The sequence below is a fragment of the Garra rufa genome, chromosome 10 (assembly GCF_049309525.1).
Source record: "Garra rufa chromosome 10, GarRuf1.0, whole genome shotgun sequence".
Lineage (NCBI taxonomy): Eukaryota > Metazoa > Chordata > Actinopteri > Cypriniformes > Cyprinidae > Garra > Garra rufa.
The window spans coordinates 38468867-38490609 of record NC_133370.1 but is presented as its reverse complement, the minus strand read 5'-3'; the positions used below and the strand labels follow the sequence as shown (position 1 = coordinate 38490609).

The 21743-nt window shown below is 37.1% G+C and overlaps 1 protein-coding gene across 1 annotated transcript in view; it reads right to left on the bottom strand.

Annotated features, from left to right (window-relative positions):
• mpp7b (MAGUK p55 scaffold protein 7b) overlaps positions 1-19768 on the bottom strand; it is a 77521-nt gene extending 57753 nt beyond the window's left edge. The window contains exons 1-9 of the mRNA XM_073849445.1: positions 19741-19768; positions 19148-19266; positions 13769-13846; positions 7468-7548; positions 5704-5844; positions 2781-2862; positions 1456-1541; positions 1018-1092; positions 727-923 (exon numbers count right to left, since the gene is read on the bottom strand). Of these exons, the coding sequence (XP_073705546.1) occupies positions 727-923; positions 1018-1092; positions 1456-1541; positions 2781-2862; positions 5704-5844; positions 7468-7548; positions 13769-13846; positions 19148-19266; positions 19741-19768 (887 nt within the window). The remainder of the gene's footprint in view (positions 1-726; positions 924-1017; positions 1093-1455; positions 1542-2780; positions 2863-5703; positions 5845-7467; positions 7549-13768; positions 13847-19147; positions 19267-19740) is intronic.
• Between the last annotated feature and the right edge of the window lie 1975 nt (positions 19769-21743).

Genomic DNA, 21743 nt, shown 5'->3' with positions numbered 1-21743 from the left:
ACCGCAAAAAAATTGCAGATAATAAAAAGTCATCTTCTGTAAATCTATAATAATTAATAAACAGACTAATTCACAAACAAAACTCACTTCCACAGAATATCGTTCTACTAATGGATAACAAGTGAAACAAAGAGATTTAATATCTCCAAGCTAGCAAACTATTTCACCCTCAGATGTACTGTACTTTTGATTATTGACATTTGATTATCATGTAAACAAGACTTTATTTCCAGACAGACTGTTAAAAAATAGATTCCCGAAACCTGGATAGTGCCAGCTTGCCAGTTTAAGAACATGAGACACATACAGTATGTGGGAACTGGGCTCAGACGGTCAGCGAACGGACTGTGGTGAATGTGTCATCTTATGTTGAGACTAGATCAAGCTATTTAGTAAACCTTTCAATGACGTCACCAACTGAAAGATACATAAATAATAAAATCTCAGCAGGCTGATATATTCTCATTGCCATTGCAGGCACTGAACTGCCCAGACAAAATTTTTAATGAGATTGTTTGTTTTTCTTTTGAGATTGAAAGTTTGACTAAGTTTTGTCAGACTGTGCTGCCCTTGACTGTGTCTATAGTTCAACATTGGGAACATGATGACAGGATCTGAGCCTGACTGACAAAGTCTGTGTTTGACTCTGACAAAAGAAGGATTTAGTTTCTCAGTCTAGACTTGGAGTGAAACTTCGCAATAGTCTTATTATGAAAGTTTTCTTACCTTTCCTGCAGCTGTCTTGAGGGAATCAATCCAGCCCTGAGGTTGGCGTCACCATGCCGTCTGGCCTGCCACCAGGTGTCATCTTCTTGGCTTACAATCTGTAACACATCTCCTCTCCAGAATTCCAACCCGGCGTCTTTGCATGGAATAGCAGGATCTGCTTGGGGATCATAGTCAAAAAGTGCCCTTACAAAGATCTGCAAAAATCCAAGAACACATTGTTTTTTAATTATCTGGAGTGTAAATCAATTAAGAAAATAGCTTTGTACATTTTGATTTTAATCATGGGACCTTGTTATCTATGGTCTCTGGCTCTTCTTTGGTGCCTGGGATGACTTTGAAGGTCACTGCTCCTTTTGACTTGGCCTGGAGGATGTGATAATAACACACAGGCCCAAAACAAGCTTACAAGGTTCAGATTCAATAACACTTATGAATAAAGACAGAATGCAGTTTTGTTATTCTCCAGAAAATTCTCAGAAACAAATGCACAAACACACCAAATTGCCAAAAAACATTCACAAACCCAGGCACACATTAGACTAACATTAATTTATATTTTGGATATTGCTGTTTTACTTCTGGTCTTTACAGCATAGTCATGTTGACCAAGAGAGGTTTGCTGGATAAGCTAGTTAAGAAGTATTGTGGGAACACCAGCACACTATCATCTTATCCTGAAAACCATCATCCAAAATTCAACACGTGTTGGGGATCAGCAATACATACTAGTATGGGAATGATCTCCTCTGGGTTCTTGTCCTCCATTGGAACACCATTGACTTCCTTGAGCTTGTCACCTTCATGAATTAGACCTGTAGCATTTTTCAATGATGCAATGAAAAGAAAGTTTTTTTTTTTTTTTTTTTTTTTTTTAGAAAAATGGATTATGTTGAACATTGTGGAGTAAATTTACCAAGAGATAAACCAGGAATAATAAGCATTGGTATAGCACTGTGCCATTCATATTTAAATGAAAGGGGTCATATGATGCGGTTTCTTCTTTTACTTTGTTTTTGGAATGTTACAAGCTGTTTGTGCATAGATAAGATCTGTAAAGTTGCAAAGCTTAAAGTCCCAAATCCAAAGAGATATTATAAAAGTTAAGACTCAGCCACGCCTTCCTAAAACGTCTTGTTCAAACATGCCCCCACATGTCCACGTCACAGCGTAGGTAGATTTGCATAACACCGCCCGAATGTATATGGAAAAAAAGAAGGTGTAACTTTTACCGGCGCGACACAACGCAATGCATAAAAAGACAGTATGAGTCATTGTAATCAGTAGTTATGTCCCCACTGGATGCAACAAGTTTATAGGCCTAATGCGGGTTTTATTATTTCTGTCTTGTCGTGCCGAGAAACGCCATCACAACATGATAAGGGGCGAAACATTTCCTTTACACTCTTGAGATATTCAGCCAATCACAACGCACCAGTTAGCTGGCCAATCAGCAAACACCTCGCTTTTCATCAACAATGAGATTTTTCTTAAAAACGAGGCGTTTCAGAAAGGCAGGGCACAGAGGAGCAACAATAATGTACAGTATGTGGAAAATAATAATACACAAAATAATGCTCTTTTTAGCAATATCATATAACCCCTTTAAATAACGCTGTTGCATGATTTGCATTTCTTTAGTCAGAAGTATTCAGCGTTTATATTAAAATCTGAAGTAACCAAGATTTTTGAGTAGCCACAGATCTTTTGCTTCATATTGTGATGTACATCCAAAAAAAAAAAAAAGGATTACTAAAAAAGGAAAAAATGACTGGATGGAGGCAGATCTGAATTTAAGCTAAACGGACTAAATGATTGGAAAGTCATGACAGTTATGACATTTTGATTCAAAATTACGAGCTATGAGTAAAAATGAAACATATGTATGGATGAATCATTCACAAAAAGATCAATAAGATGAATTTCCATTTCATGCCGAGTTTTATTGCCGGATTTGGTTCTAATTAGAACTTTTATTTTTAATAGCAATGATCAAGAACACTGTGGTGATAGATAGCAGCTTTTAACATTAATACATTTAAAATGCTTCTCACCACTTCGATCAGCAGCTCCTCCTCTCATGACCCGAGCCACAACTATAGCTCCAGTAGAATCATCTCTCTTGATGGTGGCTCCCTAGAACATAGAAATATTTGCCGAGGTTCTACAGGTGATCATTTAGAAATTTGAGTATTAAAGTTCCAAAGAACACATTTACTGTAAAACTGAAGTTCATATGTGACCCTGGACCACAAAACCAGTCATAAGTAGCTCAGGAATATTTCTAGCAATAGACAAAAATACATTGTATGGGTCAAAATGATCAATTTTTCTTTAATGCCAAGTAAAGATAATGTTCCATGAAGATATTTTGTACATTTCCCACTGTAAATATATCAAAACAAAATTTTAGATTAGTAATATGCATTGCTAAGAATTTCATTTAGACAACTTTAATTGCGATTTTCTCAATACTTAGATTTTTTGCACCCTCAGATTCCAGATTTTCAAATATTTTTATCTCGATCAAATAATGATTTATTCAGCATTCTAATGATGTATAAATCTTAGTTTCAAAAAATGACCCTTATGACTGGTTTTGTTGTCCAGGGTCACATATATCTGGAGGGATCAGTTGCAAGCAAACATTCCCAGTTTGCATTGTATATCAATATGTTAGTGTGAAGCTACGTTCAAGTAGAAATCTGGATAGTAATATCTTTAGAGAGGGTGATGCAGGTGTGAATATCACAATAGGAATCTTAATCATGTTATGCAGTGAGAGCTGAGTATTAAATGTTGCATGAATTCGTGGCGAAAAAAGTCAAACTTGATGAGGGAAACCCTATTCATGAAAGCTCAAATTAGGACAAAAAAGCCTTTGTTTAAATTACACAGATTGTTGACGTTATATGTCAAACATCTGATCCGTTTTCTCTCAGTGTCTGAAGGAAAAATCAGCAGCCAATGAAATTAATCTTTCAGGTTCATTGGCTCTAAACACACATCAAATTTAACCTTGATGAATTAGTCACACGCCTGTGTTTTGCTACAATTCCATATCCATTAGCACCATCTCACAACACTTGAATAGAAAAATAATTTGTGCTTTATTCATGTACCAAAATTTTCATTTCGTACACATAATTTCTCAAGACAATCAGTACACTGGCCGTGGCCACAATACCACAGCTACACTAATATTGTTTAGGTTAAACCCTCCAAAACATATTAACAACTTGCAGAGGTCCTAAAATAAACTCTAGTCCAAACTATGGTGAAATGTTAGTCCTTAAAAGGCCCCTTAGATTAGGTTTCAGGAGGCCAAGCTTTAACAAGTCTGTACAGAAACAGACAATGAGGTACATGATGCTACATTGATATAGGAGTGGTATTGTTAGGGGGCCCTGCATAGTTCCTCAACCACTGGAGAAGCCAAAATGGCCTGTAGTCCTTAATCGCAGGGCTATTAAAAGGACGAAAAAATCTCTTCGGATTGTGGAGAACTATTTAGCTCATTCTCATGCATCAACAGAAAATGGAAAAGCCATGGCCTAATGTTTATAACTCCTTACGGTGCGGAAAAAAACAAAAAAACAGATGGGTTCTGGTCCGTGCTTCTTTAAAATAGCCTGCTCAAAGAGCAAACAGTCAGATTTAAGGTCAGTGTAGCCCTATGGCAACATCACTGATCATCATTTGTAAGGTAACCCCCATCTGCAAGGTCTGACTTCCACTACCAAAGTCCCTTTAAACCACAAATATTTTTTGCTGGAACACTGAGCACAGACCAACCCTGTTGACTGGAAATTGTTTGTACAGTATCTGAGTATACTACTCAGAGAAACTGAGAAACAAGAAACTGAATGTATTTTACACAAAACCACTGAAACAATCCAAAAGATCCAAAAGATAGCAACTACAGTAAAAATAGTGAACTATTACTAAAATAGTAGTAATAATAAAAATATATCTTTAAATATATTTTAAAATAGTAATGTATTCCTGTGATACAAAGCTTAAATTTGCTAAAAAAAAATTGCTAAATTCATCATAGATTATTACATTCTACTCACAATCATGATAGACAACAGTTGGAAAAAAAATCAAGTTTAGTGAGAGGATGGCATGAAGCGATCGTCAAAGTCATATCAAAAAATGATGATGCTCTTTCCATTCATTCTGTGAAATTCATAAAGCTCCATTCAAATGGCTGCCTTCTTCAGCATTATTCACCAGATGTTATAGACGAAAGGACTCATAATGGGGGAAATCTGCATTTTACAAGTTATGCATTATGAATGGGAAGACAGCCACATTGTGCGTCAGAACGAGAAGGATAAACCACAATAAAAAGATAGACCTTGTTTGAGAGGGTTCGATTTGAAATCATGCATTTTATTTGCAGAGCGCTGTACAGTGTTTCCTATTTGTATTCAAAGCATCCCATCTAAGCATCACAAATAAGTGCAGATGGTTTTGTTCAGAGATGGAAAATATGATTCTGGAGGTAGAGAGGAGGGCAGAACTGATCCAGGTTGCACTTTGACACTCGCATTATAATCCAAATCTTACCTCTAAATATGTGTGCCCTATTAGTGTTATGCTGATTATAATCAAAAACAATCCATTGAAGTAATCAATTTCAGTTGATTCGGTTGATTTCAATTGATTCCTAATCAGTTTTAGTGCCATGAGCTTAATCTAAACATGAAGAATATCTTTATGTAAAGTTAATCTATGAATGACCCTTTTAAACAATAGTGTTCAGATATAAGTTTGTAAAAGTATCTGATAGTTTGATGTTGCAAGGCAGGCTGATGCTTTTTATATTTAAAGCTGAGGCATATCTCTTTTCTAGATTGTGATTCCGACGACGGTCCATAATGACTTTACTGCTGAGTTTATACCACAAATTTGTTTTAATAAACATGGACTATTTTCTTGTTTTTACTCATGTTATCCAGAGGTACCCACCAGTGGCTCCTGGTTTTTAACCAAGCAAACAATCTTGATTGAATCTTCTTCTTTCTCGATGTAATCGGGCAGTGGGGGAAAAGGCGGCAATCGAGGGTCAAACTCTTTCTGTGACACCATGTCATGCACTGAGAGAAGAGCCTGAAGAGGATAGTGAAAACATAGAGGTCATCTGGTTAGGAATTTGGTTAGCTGTATTTATAATGTGTTAAAAAGGAATAATGTGTGATATATGTACAACAGCTTAGCACAGCTACAGTATGTAGCTAAAAATTCAAATAATTTGACTTTTTTAAAATGTATTTTTATTTTTTTCATTTTACTATCTAAAGCTTGGGACGAAACCATGAGATTAACTGTAACAATTTAATCATAGCTTTAACTGTCAGATTTTTTTTTTTTTTTGGACAATTTTATACATGTAATATTACTCTTATTGTGGGTATAATTAAATTAAATTATGTTTTTATAATTTAAATTAAAATAGAATTAAAATATCAAATTACTAGATAAATGTTTTGCAGATAACTGATTTGCTGTAATAAAAAAGACCAAAAAATATATATAGAAAAAAATATCTTGTCAAAATATTAAATTGTCTTGTCAGTATTGTCTTTATATGCTTAAATTATTCTTAGATTTTAAATGTTTCTTTATACATATATTCCTTTAAACTTTAAGAAAGGGGTCCTTTGCAAAAAGATTATCATACAGGGTCCCAATAAAGAAGCTATTAAGTAGCAGAATGACATGACTAACCAATCAGAATGAAGTATAGGCATGCAACAGTAAATATCAATTTATCCTCTACAATACCATTCAAAAGTTTGGGGTCAGTAAGATTTATTATTATTATCATTATCATTATTTAAAGAAACAAAAGATTTAGCAAGGATACAATTGATCAAAAGTGACAGAAAGGACATTTAATGTTACAAAACACTGTTCTTTTTAACATCGAAGAATCATCAAAGAATCCTAAAGAATTATTTCACACTTTCCACAAAAATATTAAAGTCGAGAAATGAGATCTGTGTCTCTTCTACCCTATTTTGATGTATATACCATTTCTGAATGAAAAAAAAATAGGCAAGAATTTTGTAGGAAAATATAACATTTTACTGACCACAATTTTTGAACAATATTGTGTGTAAAAGTATAATCTCAGAAAATCAGAAGGTAAATCAACAATCAACAGTGCTGACTGGTGTTCACACTTTGCTTGATAAAGAATCTTTCCACAATGAATATCACCTTTCTGAGGCAACCCAGTGCTGCTTTATAAAATGTGAGAGCCAAACAAATGATCCAAGAAGCAACATATCATTAGACCAATCACAAATAAAGCTGTCAAAGCCCTCATAAGTAAAACTCCTGAACTCTATAAACTTAATGTGTGGGTCTGGTTTTTAACAGGCCTAAAGATAAATTATGTTCTTTCTTTTGTTCTTTTTTTTATCCAGTTCATGCTTGGATTTAGAGAGTAAATTAAATTTTCCATATTTTATCAACTATATTCTGTCTATCATCTGGTCCAACAGAAGAATATGCAGACAACACACAACTCAAGGAAATTGTATTAACATCCAAGTGATGAGTATTTAGGAAATACTTCCACCCAATACTATTCATGTACTTTGTCTATTGACACCAGCCCATCAGAATATTATTTGCTTCTGTTTTTTAGTCAATCATTTATGTTGATCATCTGCTTTTCTTGTGACTGTGACTAAATCTTGACCTAAATGTAGATTCTCTTCTCACCTGTACATGAGGTTTGGAGAGCAGATATAACAACTCTGTTGTCTCTGCGCTGGGGACTACACTGTGTAGCTCTTTTGCCAACTGAAATGGAAAAATGAGAAGCATTAAACATTTAATAATGTCTAAATGATATGGTATAACAGGCAAAAGTCTCTGACCATCCCATTTGGTTTAGTTTATGCTCCAGGTATCATGAACTGATCTGGTGCCAGTTTGCTTTGGCAATGCTTAGAGGTCTGGTTCAATCTATCCCAGCCCACTTGACAATATTATGCGAATGTTTGCATAGCAGGTCAAAAAGCCACAGTACCAGAAGCCCTGGAGAAATAGCTGTTTCTGTTGTGGTTCAGCCAAGCAACAACCAACTAGACTGAATGCGGTTGTGAGTGACACCGGACCTGACATTAAGCATACATTAAATCTCCAAAACTGAAATTTTACACTGAGCTGCGAAGTAAGGAAAACGCTTTTAACGGCTTAATGCTCCAAAATGTCCTCCTCATTTTCAGTCTGAAAGAAGATGGAAAGTGATATCATTTTAAAACTACTCCTTGCCTTAATGAAATACAGCGTGCACCGTCAAAAGCTGGACATAATCTTTGTTTTAAGAGTCTCTGCAGAATTGAGCTGATAAAGATGATTGTTTTTGCAAGATGTGCAAGGAAGAGGAAAATCTTTAGTCGAAGAAATGTGAATACTGTTGAAGGTAGATAACTATAATGAGGAAAGAGAGGTTAAAGTGTAATTCAACTTTTTTTGTGTGTTTTTTACAATATACCTTTTAAAGTATTTTAAATCAGTAAGTCAGTAGTTATGCTTACCAAAATTATAATTTATATAGTTTTCTGTTTTAACATATCTTAAAATGTAATTTATTCTCGTGCCATCTTCAGTCATTACATCAGTCTTCACTGTCACATGATCCTTCAGAAATCCTTCTAATATATTCATTTGGTACTCAAGAAACATTTCACATTATTATTATTAGTAATGTTTTTTTTCCTGCTTCACACAGGAAGAAAGGCTCAGAAATGTTCACCAGAGCAAAACAACACTTTACGAAAAGGAAGTGTCTGAGAGCGGCTTAAAGAGTCCAAAGATGAGGTTCAGGTTCAAAATTAATCAGTGCTAGGTAGGTGAGTGGGGAATTGTACTCCGAACAGGGGTTTGATATTCAGGGGAGAGCTCCCTCTGGTGGCCTCCTCTGCTCTTGGACCACCAGCAGGTTAAAAGAAGTAAAACATGAAAAGTAGGAGATAAATACGATAATTAGAGAGCAAGGCCAAACAATAAGAAACTGGTGTAATTTGTCTAACAATTTGGAAGGGACCCACATACCTGGGACTGAGTTTCTTGCATGTAAGTCTGAGGTTTAGATCTTCAGTGGATAGCCAATCCCATTGACCTGCTGTATATTCTGGATTGGGGCTTTGAACTTTTGCCTCCTGATGGCGTGTAGTAAGTGAAGGCCTGGTTCCAAGGCCTGATTCCAAATGTCTCTGGAGACACTCATTGATGGAGGGTACCTCGGTGGGTTCCCCTGACCATGGGAATAGAGGAGGTTGAAAGCCCATTATGCATTGAAAAGGAGTTAGTGGAAGTCCAGTGGAAGGCTTTTAAAGTGAATTCTGTGCATATTCTGCTCACATAAGGTATCGACTCCAGTCTGCTTGGTTCTGATGGCAGTAGGATCTGAGAAAACGGGTTATCTCCTGATTGAGATGTTTGGTTTGACCATTGGATTGATGGTAAGGCTAACATTAATACTGAGTTGTTGGAAGAAGGCTGACCATACTCTAGATGTGAACTGGGGGCATCGATCCGACACAATGTCCTCCGAGAGACCATAGAAGCTAAACACGAAATTGCACAAGAGTTCAGCTGTTTTAAAAGCTGTCGGTAACTTGGAGAATGCAATGAGACCACAGGCCTTGGAGAAACGATCGACAACAGTGAGTATTGTAGCATTACAATTGAATTTGGGAAGAACAGTCATAAAGTATGTGGTATTTGGACCATGAAGAACTGGCAAAGGATGCAGTAAGTCAGATGGCAATTGTCTGAAAGGCTTGCTTATGTTACAAATGGTGCATTCATAAATAAAGTCTATTGTGTCTGCCCACATGGTTGGCCACCAGAAGCTGTTCTGGAGAAGGTGAAAGGGCGACGAGCCATATTGCTGTGAGAGAATTTGAACTGTACCAGTATTTGAGGCGTCCATCTCCACTATGAATGGGAGTTCCAGGTCAGGATGATGAGGATGGTAGCGGATGTAAATCGTGACTTGAGTTCTGCAAAAGATTCCTGAGCTGCGGTTGACCATTTGAGATGTGATGCAGTCTGCCATCTTTCTTTTTGATAAAAAAAGAATCCAGCAGATGCAGGTGACATGGATAGTCTGATAAATTCCCTTTGAGAGTTCTTCCTAGATGTACTTGGTCATAGCCTCGCATTCAGGTTGTGATAAAGAAAAAAAATTCAACCCTTATGGGGCACTGTGCCAGGTAACAGTTCTATGGCAAAATCACTAGATTGGTGAGGAGGTAGTTCCGATGCCCTGGATTTGCTGAAATCCTTGACTAGGTCTGTGTATTCAGTGGGAAGAGTGGAAGGAAGAGCTGTTTTTTCCTTAACTGCAACAGTCTGAATGGAGATTGGGGCCCTGTCTGTGAGACAATTGATGTGACATGATGGATCCCATTGAATGATGTGACACTCCTTCCATGAGATGAGGGGATTATGTTGACAGAGCAAGGAAGACCAAGAATATCTGGGCTATGAGGTGATTTGATTATGTAGAAACTTATACTCTCAGTGTAAAGAGTCCCGGTCTGTAGTTGCAGATCCATGGTGGTGTGCATGACTCTACCCGCACTGAGAGGATGTCCATCTAGCACTTCCACTGCCAAATGAGAAGTGAAAGAGATTAAAGGAGTAGATGTTGTTGAGCAAACTCGTGGGACATAAAATTCCTCGCTGCCCCTAAATCTAGTAGGGCAGATGTGGTTATGCTATTGCCCTCAATAAACAGTACTACGGACACTTTTATACAAGAACTGGAGTGATGTGCCTGAACGCATGGACTCATCATATAGAGTCTACGAGGAGGTCTTGTGGGACAGGAAGCCCTCAGATGGACCACTTCACCACAGTAAAGGCTGAGATGTTGTTGATTGTGGTGCTCTCGTCCCCTGAGAGTCAGATGTGTATATCAGAGCTGCAAGGGTTCTGCTGGACTAGATATTGCGTGCTGGATGATATAGCTCTGGGAGGACGATGAGAACGAATCGTATTATCAACCTGAATGCCCAACTCGATGAAATGATTTAGCGATCTCCCCTTGTCCCAGCAGGCCAATTCAGATTATTGCAAAAGAGGAGTTAAGTGTGCTCTCCACCCAGTCCGTTCAGGCTGCCAGTGTTATTCAGCGGCAGTGCTCTTACCTTGACATAATGTCCAACTCTAATATCCAAGAGGCAGGTGAGCACTAAGAGACGCTGCTTACATCAGGCTCTGAGGCTGGACTAATGTTGTTCTTACGTGTTTCACTTGTTGGTGAATCATTGACTGAAGGTCTGGCTGTGTGTTGTTTTCCTAATCAATGTTAGTTGCCTCAGTCATCAGTGGCCTACCCCCTTTCTGAGGGAAAGTGGGTGAGCATGGCTGAGTGGGAATTTCTTTTCCCCAAAGTGTCTGCTAGAGGACACAGTGTGAGTTCCCTAGAAGTGGAATGTCTCGGGTTGAGCTTTCCTTTTACTCTGCTGAGTCCACCAGTCCCTGCCACTGAAAAACACCCCCAAAGCATTAGACTGCCACCACTACACTTGATGAGAAGTGCCAGGTTTCCTCCTTTCATGTTGCTTAGAAATTAGGTTCATCAGACCAAAGAATGCTTTCTTGCAAATTCCAAGTGGGTTTTCTTGTGTCTTTACTGAGGACAGAATTGAGTCTGGCCACACCATCCTAAAGCCCAGATCAGTGGAGTGTTGCAGTGATGTTTGTCCTTCTGTAAGTTTCTCCCATCTCCATATATTATCATGGAGCTCAACTAGAGTGACCATCAGCTTCCTGGTCACCACTCCAACCAAGGTCCTTCTATGGCTTTCCACAAGCTTTTGGAGAATTTCTGTGATAATTTTTGTTCTTTCCTCCAGTAGAGCATTTGTGAGGTCAGGTAATAATGTTGGACAAGAAGGCCTGGCTTGCAATCTCCATTCCAGTTCATCCTAAAGGTATTTGATGGGGTTGAAGTCAGGGCTCTGTGTTGGCCAGTCAAGCTCTTCCACACCAAACTCTTTAAAAATCTTGCTTTGTACAATGGAGCACAGTCAGGCTGTGACAGAAAAGGGCCTTCCTTAAACTGTTCCCACAAAGTTAGAAGCATTGTCCAAAATGTCTTGGTACGCTGAAGCATTAAGATTTCCCCTTACTGAATGTAAGAGGCCTAGTCCAACTCCTACAAAACAGTCCCAGTCCTTGTTTACATCAATGACATACTCCTGGAAGAAGACTGAACATTGTCACGATGTCGCACTTGTGTTGGCCAACTCTGATTGGTCCCTGGGTGACCAGTGACCTACAGAGGACTAAATGGATTCAGTGAGGGGAACTATTGTGGCGTCAGAGCTTTGGTGTGGTTGATAGGATTACAGATTTCTCCGGAGGTGAAGGGAATGGCAGAGCTTTCCAGAGATTAACTTGCCAGCTGAGCCTGAATCTATAAGAGCCGACACAGAGAGGCATTGGAGACAGTAAGAGTTACCAGGGTGGCTAAAAGCTTGGTGTGGAGATTGTGATAAGTGACAAAACTTACTTCTAGCTGCTCTGCAATGTAGACAGAGAATAAAGGGAAGGCCAGCATTGACACTCCACCAAGAAGGAACGGCAAGTGTCGATCTGCATGGTTTTGTAGCCTGGTTCTGGAAAAGCTGGCTGGTAATAAGAGATAGGAGGACTGCAGGTGAGATGTATCATTGAGGTAATTCTGTGAGCCACATGGACAGCTGAATGAATCATGCAAGCCTGATGAAGTCGTTGTAAGCAGCAAGTTGAAGCCGTTCAAGTCCTTGTCTGTATATTGCCATCAATGTTGGCTCATTCAACCCACTGGAAGCTGTGAGGGTCTGGAACTTTAAAGCATAATCTATGATTGAGGTTTTCCCTTAATGTAACTGATAGAGTTGTTGACTGACTGAAGTATCATCAACAGGATGTCCAAAAACCTCACAAAATTGGGATATGAAGTTCTAAGTGACTAAGTGGCAGAAGCAGCTAGATTCCACATGATTTCTGCCCATTGGAGAGCTCTTCATTAAACAATGGGTGTGTGGTGTGTGGTCTGGACTTCTTTTACAGATCACTTAACATGGTAGACAAGATGTTAGGAACCCAATTGCAGGTATTTAGTGCACAGCCGAAGAACAATGACAGCTAAGTAAATGAGCAGAAGAGATATTGCATTGATAGAGTAACAATACTAGAGCAGCACACTACACAGGGTAGCAGAAAAGACAAGTAGATACACAGGGGAGCACTTATGGAGATGTAAGAGATCGCTAGAGATAACACTGGAGATTGCTGGATCTAACATTAGAGATCACTGGAGATAACACAGGAGATGTTGTTGTTGCTACTAGTTTCACTCTGTTGCTGTCCAAATTAAATATTTGAGCAAAGTAAACAAAAATTATTATTTTTCACATTCACAATAGTACACACGTGTATAGCATATAATAATATACATGACATATAACAAATAATCTGTAGTAAAATCTGGGTATTTTCTTAAATATTTCCTTACTTCCTGAGACAGGGCACTGACCAGCTGACAAAGCAATATTGGCTCAACCAATGGTGTGAATTTAGGACAGGACTATTTATTTATTCGACCAATGCGGATGATAGGGTTGTTTGGTAAGTTTGTTTGAAACAATAATTATTTTTTAATTAATTTCCAAATTATCATGCTAGTGGTGCAGAAATTATACACTGCAGTTTTATAGATTTTAGGAAAAATTGGGTCATGCTGGGCATTTATACACAAAAATGCCATTTTGGCCTTGAATATAGATAGCAGTTGCCAGATAAAAAAAAAACAATAAATAAATGAGTGTCTGCGAAGCTGCACATATATTTATGTGACACTGGGGTGTTCACAAGTAATCCCTTCCAGTATACTTCAAACCGACAACACTAAACAGACTAAAGGTCCTGCAACTGAATCCCGTCCCAGCTCCGCTGGATTGTCTGATCACTCTGGTCTGGAGACAAAAACCACTAGATGCCCCAGAGGAGAACTTACGTCCTGAGCCAGGCCCTGTGTGCTATCCAACAGCGGAGCAGGCTGCTGGGCTTTGTACTTCTGCAGCCTGTCATAGACCTGTAAGAAGAGGAGAAGTGGCATTAGACTGCCGTCTGATGCCCAGAGGGTTACTGCTCACCCTGTTGACCCTCACCCCTGAAATTCATCTAGTAGCAAACTGTTTCTCTGTATTATGTGAGTGATATATCACAGTCTGATAAGCAGAAGTAACTGAAGTGTAATAAATCAGTCAAATCCATAGTAACATTAAAAAGTCAGGAAAAGGCAAAGGAATTTTGTGTTTATTATCTGTCTGTCCATCCATTGGCTGGACTGTACGGTGTCGGCAATGGGAAAGCTATTAGAATATCAGCCAAGAAAGATGTAATTTATTTATGGCCCTCACACAGCTAACAGTGCTCATAAAGACGAACATGGTTCAAAACAGATGTATTAAGTAAAACAATTTTACATTTTTTTTAAAAAGATGATGTCACACACTAAAACCAGACACATTTTGGCTTGTAGGTTTGGGGGTATTTTTTCTGGTAACACAAAACTGCACCTAAAGCATGCCTTAATGTCTCTTGCTGTTTTTTTTTTAATTCAACCTAAAGATATGCATATCAGCCAAGAAAGATGTATGCAAAGACTACAATTTATGGAGATTTTTTTTGTAAAGTTTCTTCTTGTTTGCAATGGCAGTATAATTTTTTATTTTCCAGAAAAAAGCTCTAATTTCATTTACACTCATAGGGCAAAAAAGCATAAACATTCTCTTTGTGCATTCTTTGTATAATCCTTTAGTTGCATGTTTGTGTTCACTGCTGAAATGGACTCTGACATTAGTTGGAACATGTTGTGTGGTGAGAATTGGTATATCAATTGAAGACATTTCAAACTCATGCTGAAATGTTTTACACATGAAATAAATTCATAGCTTGCCTCTTGAGAGTTACTTGTTGAAGTAACAAACACTTTTCCTTTGAATGGTCCCTCAACAGGTGTGTGTGGGTAAAGTTTCAAGCAGTTTTAGCAGTTATCTGTGGTTTCACATGTTATAATTCATCTGGAACTATAATTCTTTTTAGTTCTATGAAATACAGGTTTCCATGGCCTCATTGTAATTTAAAACTACATGGAATATTTCTATTTTTTTAAATTGTTCTCAGTTTCTCAAAAAAAAAAAAAAAAAAAAAGAACTATAATGAACGCAAAAAAGATTAAATTACTAAGATTATTATTAAATTGCAGGACATTATGTTCACCAAGGCTGCATTTATTTGAAATGACAATAAAAACAGATATATTGTGAATTTTTTTGTGATTTCAGTACTCCAGTCATTAGTTTCACATGACATAGTTTCAGAATTCATTGTAATCTGATTTGGTGCTCAAGAAACATTCTTTATTAGCATTGCTGAAAATAAATGTTCGAAGCTACCCAAGTGAAAAATAAATATACTAAAATGTATTTAAAATAAATGTATTTCATGCTAAGTATGCTACAAATACATTTACCTATTGTGTACTTAATAAAAGTACTCTACAATTGTACTTTTAGTATAATAAACTGGTATATTTATAATCTGCTAAATTGGAACAACTAATTTTGTACTTAATACACATTAATTGTATGGAAGTAGTGCTGAAGGCCAACTAAAGATATACTTGGGTATATCTGATTGTGCGAATGTTGCACAATTTAGATTTAGATATTGCAAGTATAATTTAGATACACTTTAAATATTTTGCATTTAAAGACCCATATTATTCAAAGATAATACAGTCCTCATCAATAGTGACATTAAAACATATTTTAGGCTTAATATTAAGAAATATAACTAATATCTCAAATATATTAGTATATTTTATATGTTAGTGATGGTTTTATTTAACATATGTTTAAATAAATTTGTAATGAAATAGTTGGAATAGTTTTAATTGTAACCTTTAATATTATAACTTCCTGTATAGTTTACAGCTGAAGCAGAAATAGATTTTTCTTACGAAATCTTAAGAAATTTAAAATTATATTATTATAGAAATATAGAAATAGCTGTACTATTTTTTAGCTGTTTTGTAGTTTCTCTAAGTAAAGTAAAAAGTCAGATTGATTGGAAAATCTGATTATTTACTTGCATTAAAAGAGCAACATCCAGCAAGAGCACTGTACACTTAACGGCTCCACGTGACTCATGGAACAGAGCACCCAGCAGTCCAGCTGAGCTGTGTTTGGGCTTTTATCACAGTCTCTTCCCCTTCGACCTCTATTCCCTCCCTCCCCCCCCCCCCCCTCTCTCAGTGTCACAGACAGCATGTGCTGGATTCATTAGAGCCGTCTGCCAGCAAATGATGATGCTAGGTGTTCACTCACTGCAGTGTTTGGAGAACTCAGCTTTCAAAAGATTCCTGAAGTGTGCCCGATGCTCATAACTAAAACAGAGTGAGTAAATGAGCGAATGATTAACCCTCTGGTGGTCTTTGGTCACTTTATACTGGAAAACTGTATTGAATGTCCCATCAGAATGGTAAGAAACTTGGTGACTTTTGTGGCACTTGATATGTGAGGAAAAAAAGTGCACATGACAAAAATGCAAAATACTCTTTAAAGATTTAGAGGTCTTTGCACTTGTAATATTTGCAGTCAAAAATAACCATATAATACAAAAATACAGAATATTTGTTTTGTTGTAGTTTTCGACATCAGTGTTGTACTTTTAAAAGTAATGCATTACAATATTGTGTCACTCCCTAAAAAAGTAACTAGTTACATTACTTAGTTACTTTTAATGGAAAGAAATGCATTATATTACTTTTGCGTTACATTTTAAATCTGGGCAGAGCTTACTTGTTTTTAATATACAAACTTAGATTTTTAGCAAATTTAAAAGCCCTTTTACACCAAAAAGTGAAATGAATAAGCCTAAGGCTGAAGGAAAAGTAAATTCACATCTGTGCAGTAGAAATGTAGGAAAAGTAAGTTTGAAACACTTTAGCAATGAGAAAAATGAAGCACAAATGTTAGTTCATCTAAAGTAAGACCTTGATTAGCTGATTCTGGTGTGTGTAATTAGGGTAGGAGCTAAACTCTGCAGGACAGTGGACAGAAATGACTATTCAACCAAGACTGCACTGCTTTCGGAAGTTGAAGCCCTAAGACTGGCAAGAGCACTTCCAAATCTTCATTACTTATCTTGTATCTTGGGTCTGTCTGCTACCTTAGACATAGTTAATCACCAGATTCTCTGGTCAACCCTCATGGCTAAGGGCATCTCAGGAACCGCACACGCCAGTGGTTTGCGTCTTAACTCTCAGATAGATCCTTCAAGATATCTTGGAGGGGTGAGAGGTGCATCAGGGCTCAGTTTTCGGACCACTTCTCTTCTCCATCTACATGGCATCACTAGGTCCTGTCATTCAGAAACACTGCTTTGTTGATGACATTCAACTCTACCTCTCATTCCATCCTGTTGATCTGATGATAGCTGCTTGCATCTCAGACATTTCTTGCTGAATGAAGAAGGATCACCTTCAGCTCAACCTTGCCAAGACAGAACTGCTTGTGGTTTCAGCCAACCCATCACTTCATCACAATTTCTCCATCCAGCTAGGCACATCAAGCATAACACCTTCCAGGACAGCCAGGAACATTGGAGCTGTGATTGATGATCAGCTGAATTTCACATACCACATTGTTAGAAGTGCCTGGTCCTGCAGATTTGCAACATTAGGAAAATCAGGGCCTTTCTTTTGGAACATGCCACACAACTCCTTGTTCAAGTTCTTGTTCTGTCCAGGCTGGACTATTGCAATGCTCACTTGGCAGGTCTTCCAGCCAGTTCAATCAAACCTTTCGCAACTAATCCAGAATGCGGCTGCAAGATTAGTTTTTAACGAGCTGAAAAGAGGGCATGTCACACCTCTGTTCATCAATTTGCACAGGCTAGTCACTCGCATAACATTCAAGGCATTGATCTTTGCCTACACTACAACCACTGGCTAAATTTACCAAACTTTTACCTAAATTTACTACTTCAGACTTATTTGCCCTGCAAATGAATGGCACATTATAGTGCCATCCCAAAGAGGCACAAAATCATTTTTACTGAATTTTGCCTTTAACTGTTTCCTCCTGGTGGAATGACCTGCCCAACTTGATCTGAGCAGCTGAGTCTTTAGCTATCTTCAAGAAACGGCTAAAGGCACATCTCTTCCAACTACACTTGACCCTCTAACACTAGCACTATATGTTCTATTTCTAATGTAACTACTTGTTTTCTTTCATTTATAATAAAAAAAAAACTTGACCCTCTAACTCTGGCACTTTTTCTCTATTTTTATTCTATCTACTTGTTTTCTTTTTATTCAAAACAAAACAAAACAAAACTTGACCCTCAAACACCATCACTCTCTTCTCTCTATTCTATTTTACCACCTTGTTATTAAAAAAACTTATACACTAAATAATAATACACTTGAACCCACTATAGTGTATGAAATATGGGTTCAAATGTGGTAGCTAAATACATTTTTAATACAAAGATAGTATGTTAAAAACACATTGTAGTCATGGTGTCCCTAAATAGCACATTTGAGTACACTTAGATGTTCTTAAGAAGTACTAAAGAATATTGGTGTGTGACAATAGAGTACAAGTACATTATGGAAGTGCACTTGTTTTTCACCTGGGCATCTTTTTAAACTAACGGAGGACACACTTTGTATCTCTAAATTATTTGTTTATTTCCTATTTGATGCTGTTTCATCCAAGAAAGTCATTGGAATGGTATGAAACTTTTGACTTTTTTGGCACTTAATATTATAAAAAAAGTGGACTTGACAAAAATATGGCAAATGATATACTTGTACTATTTGTGGTTAAGGCATTAAAGGCATTATAGAGGAAACTTGATTTCATCATTTTCATTGCATCTATTTATTAGAGCTTTATTACTTTATTCATTGTCAGTTATCATGTATTAATGTATTCAGTCATTTTCCCATTTCAATAAAAAATAAAAGTACCAAAATTAACAAGGCTTGCCTTTTTTTTTTAAAAGCAAAACCCTAATGGAGACTACAAGATATTATAAGACCAGGCAGATATGCTAAACTAGGGCAAAATCATGTAGTGTATTCCAGCTTTAAGTCAATGCAAATGCTTGTGAATGAATAAATTCATGGGTGTATATATGTCGAGTCAGTGAATGAATGAATGAGCGATTGTGTAAACGTGCAGGTGCATCTTCTTATGGTCAAGCCAACAAATTGATCTGAAAAATTTCACTCAATTCAAGTTGTAGCCCTGGCAAACAACAGTCACTAAAGTGGGCTAACAACACTCGTATACTGGTTGCTGCTAAAATAAAGTCTGACCTTAATAAGCAGATGCAGGGTATTGCCCATGAGCATGTCCTGTAGAAAAGTGCTGTCCTCTGAAGTGTCCATGTGAGACTCCAGCCTATAAAGCAAAGAGGCCAGCAACCTACACACACCTGAAGATGAGGAAAGGAATTAAATAACAAGTCTAATAGTCTCTATACTATGAAGTATTCATCTATGTTTTTATACTGTACGTTTTGTTTTCATTTAAGTGAGCAAAAAGACATGTAGGACTAAATGTAGGACGTTTATGATTTGTCTCATTCACATATCGCCCTCTACTGACAATAAATTAAGGTTTGCAATTATCACCCTCTGTATTGAAATTAAAATGTGACGCTTAAATGCAGACACAAAAACGACTGCTAGTTTTTACAGATTGTATTAATAACCTTAACTCTATGAGAGGTGCACCAGAATTGAAACTGAGAGCTTTATTATACATAAAATATAAAACTGATTTAATGAATCTTCCATAACACCTCTGAAACAAAGCCATATAGTAATCACATCCAACAGACTAAGCTTGAAGGCAAAGTATACACAAGCATCAAACTTTATTTATGACCCTTAACCATCCTGCTTACCTCCTGGTCCAGATGATGGGTTTATCATTATTCTGTGGTTTGGCGATGATATACAGAAAGACAGCAGATAAGGCCCTGCTTATGATATAAGAATATTACAAATATAGAAACATTTTAGAATTTTCATTAATATTTAATGAGAATGATTGGTATTGTAAGACAAATTAAGCTTATTAACACACACACACACACACACACACACACACACACACACACACACACACACACACACACACACACACACACACGTTGGGTTTACATGTTTTATGGGGACATTCCATAGGCGTAATGGTTTTTATACTGTACAAACCGTACTTTCTATCACCCTACACCTACCCTACACCTAAACCTAGCCCTCACAGGAGATTGTGCACACTTTTACTTCCTCAAAAAAACTCATTGTGCATGATTTATAAACCTGTTTCCTCATGGGGACCTGAGAAATGTCCCCACAAGGTCAAAATCTACTGGTATTCCTATCCTTGTGGGGACATTTGGTCCCCACAACGTGATGAATACCAGGTACACACACACACACACACACACACACACACTGGTTTACATGTTTTATGGGGACATTCCATAGGCGTAATGGTTTTTATACTGTACAAACCATATTTTCTATCGCCCTAACCCTACCCTACACCTAAACCTAGCCCTCACAGGAGATTGTGCACACTTTTACTTCCTCAAAAAAACTCATTGTGCATGATTTATAAGCCTGTTTCCTCATGGGGACCTAAGAAATGTCCCCACAAGGTCAAAATTTACTGGTATTCCTATCCTTGTGGGGACATTTGGTCCCCACAACGTGATGAATACCAGGTACACACACACACACACACACACACACACACACACACACACACACACACACACACACACACACACACACACACACACACACACACACACACACACACACACACACACACACACACACACACACAAACCAAACCTCAATTTAATTGTGCAGTTTCAAGTTGTTTCACATATGAGAATGCTTCCACCTTGTGGTATATATTTCCCCACAAGCTTTTTAGTGGTGTACTTCATTGTCATAAACTACCATTACAAAGTTTTTTTTTCTTTTTAAAGAAATTAATACTTTAATCTGAAAGAATGCATTACGTTGATCAAAAACTGACAGTCAAAGCATGTTACAAAAGATTTCTATTTCAAATAAATACTGTCATTTTGAACATTCTATTCATCAGAGAATTATGAAAAAGAAATACCTCTATTTCAGAAAAATATTAACCAGAACTGTTTTCAACATTGATGATTTATAATAATTTAGAATACTTTCTAAGGATCATGTGACAATGAAAACTGGAGTAATGGTTTCTGAAAATTCTGATTTGCCATCATAAGAATAGCGTATATATTCATAAAACGAAGTTATTTTAAATTGTAATTATATTTCACTATTTGAAACGACCCCAAGCATTTGAACGGTAATGTATGAGTTTAACAGTATTACACAACAGAATTACAATAAAGCTTGCTCCCTTTTAATAAATATCACACTTGCTGCTATTTTATTGGATTTCCAGTCTCAAAAAGAAATGTCATTATTATAATAGTATGCTATTAGCTTACCTGGCCTGCAGAATGAGGTTCCAGTAATGGTTTTGTCTGGTAGTTCACTTCTAAACTCTACATGAAAGAAAAAGAGTGTGACAGAGGCTCACTCACAAACAATCAGGCAGATTGATCATCAATCATGACCTAAATAAAACAGACAAGCAGCTCAAACGCTCAATAAAGCAGCACAGCATTTGATCTCTTTAGCTCCCACATAGCACAAATAAACCACAGCCTTTTGCAACAACAAAACAGGCACATTAAAAACCAACAGCATTTATTTACTAACCTATTTTAAGTTAACAGTTGATCATATGGCCTTGTAGCAGCATCCAGACCAGTTAGAGAAGAAATCAAGTGTCAATCTAGAAAGAAGAGCAAGACGTTTTCCGTTTTTGGTTTAGAATGCTGGAGCA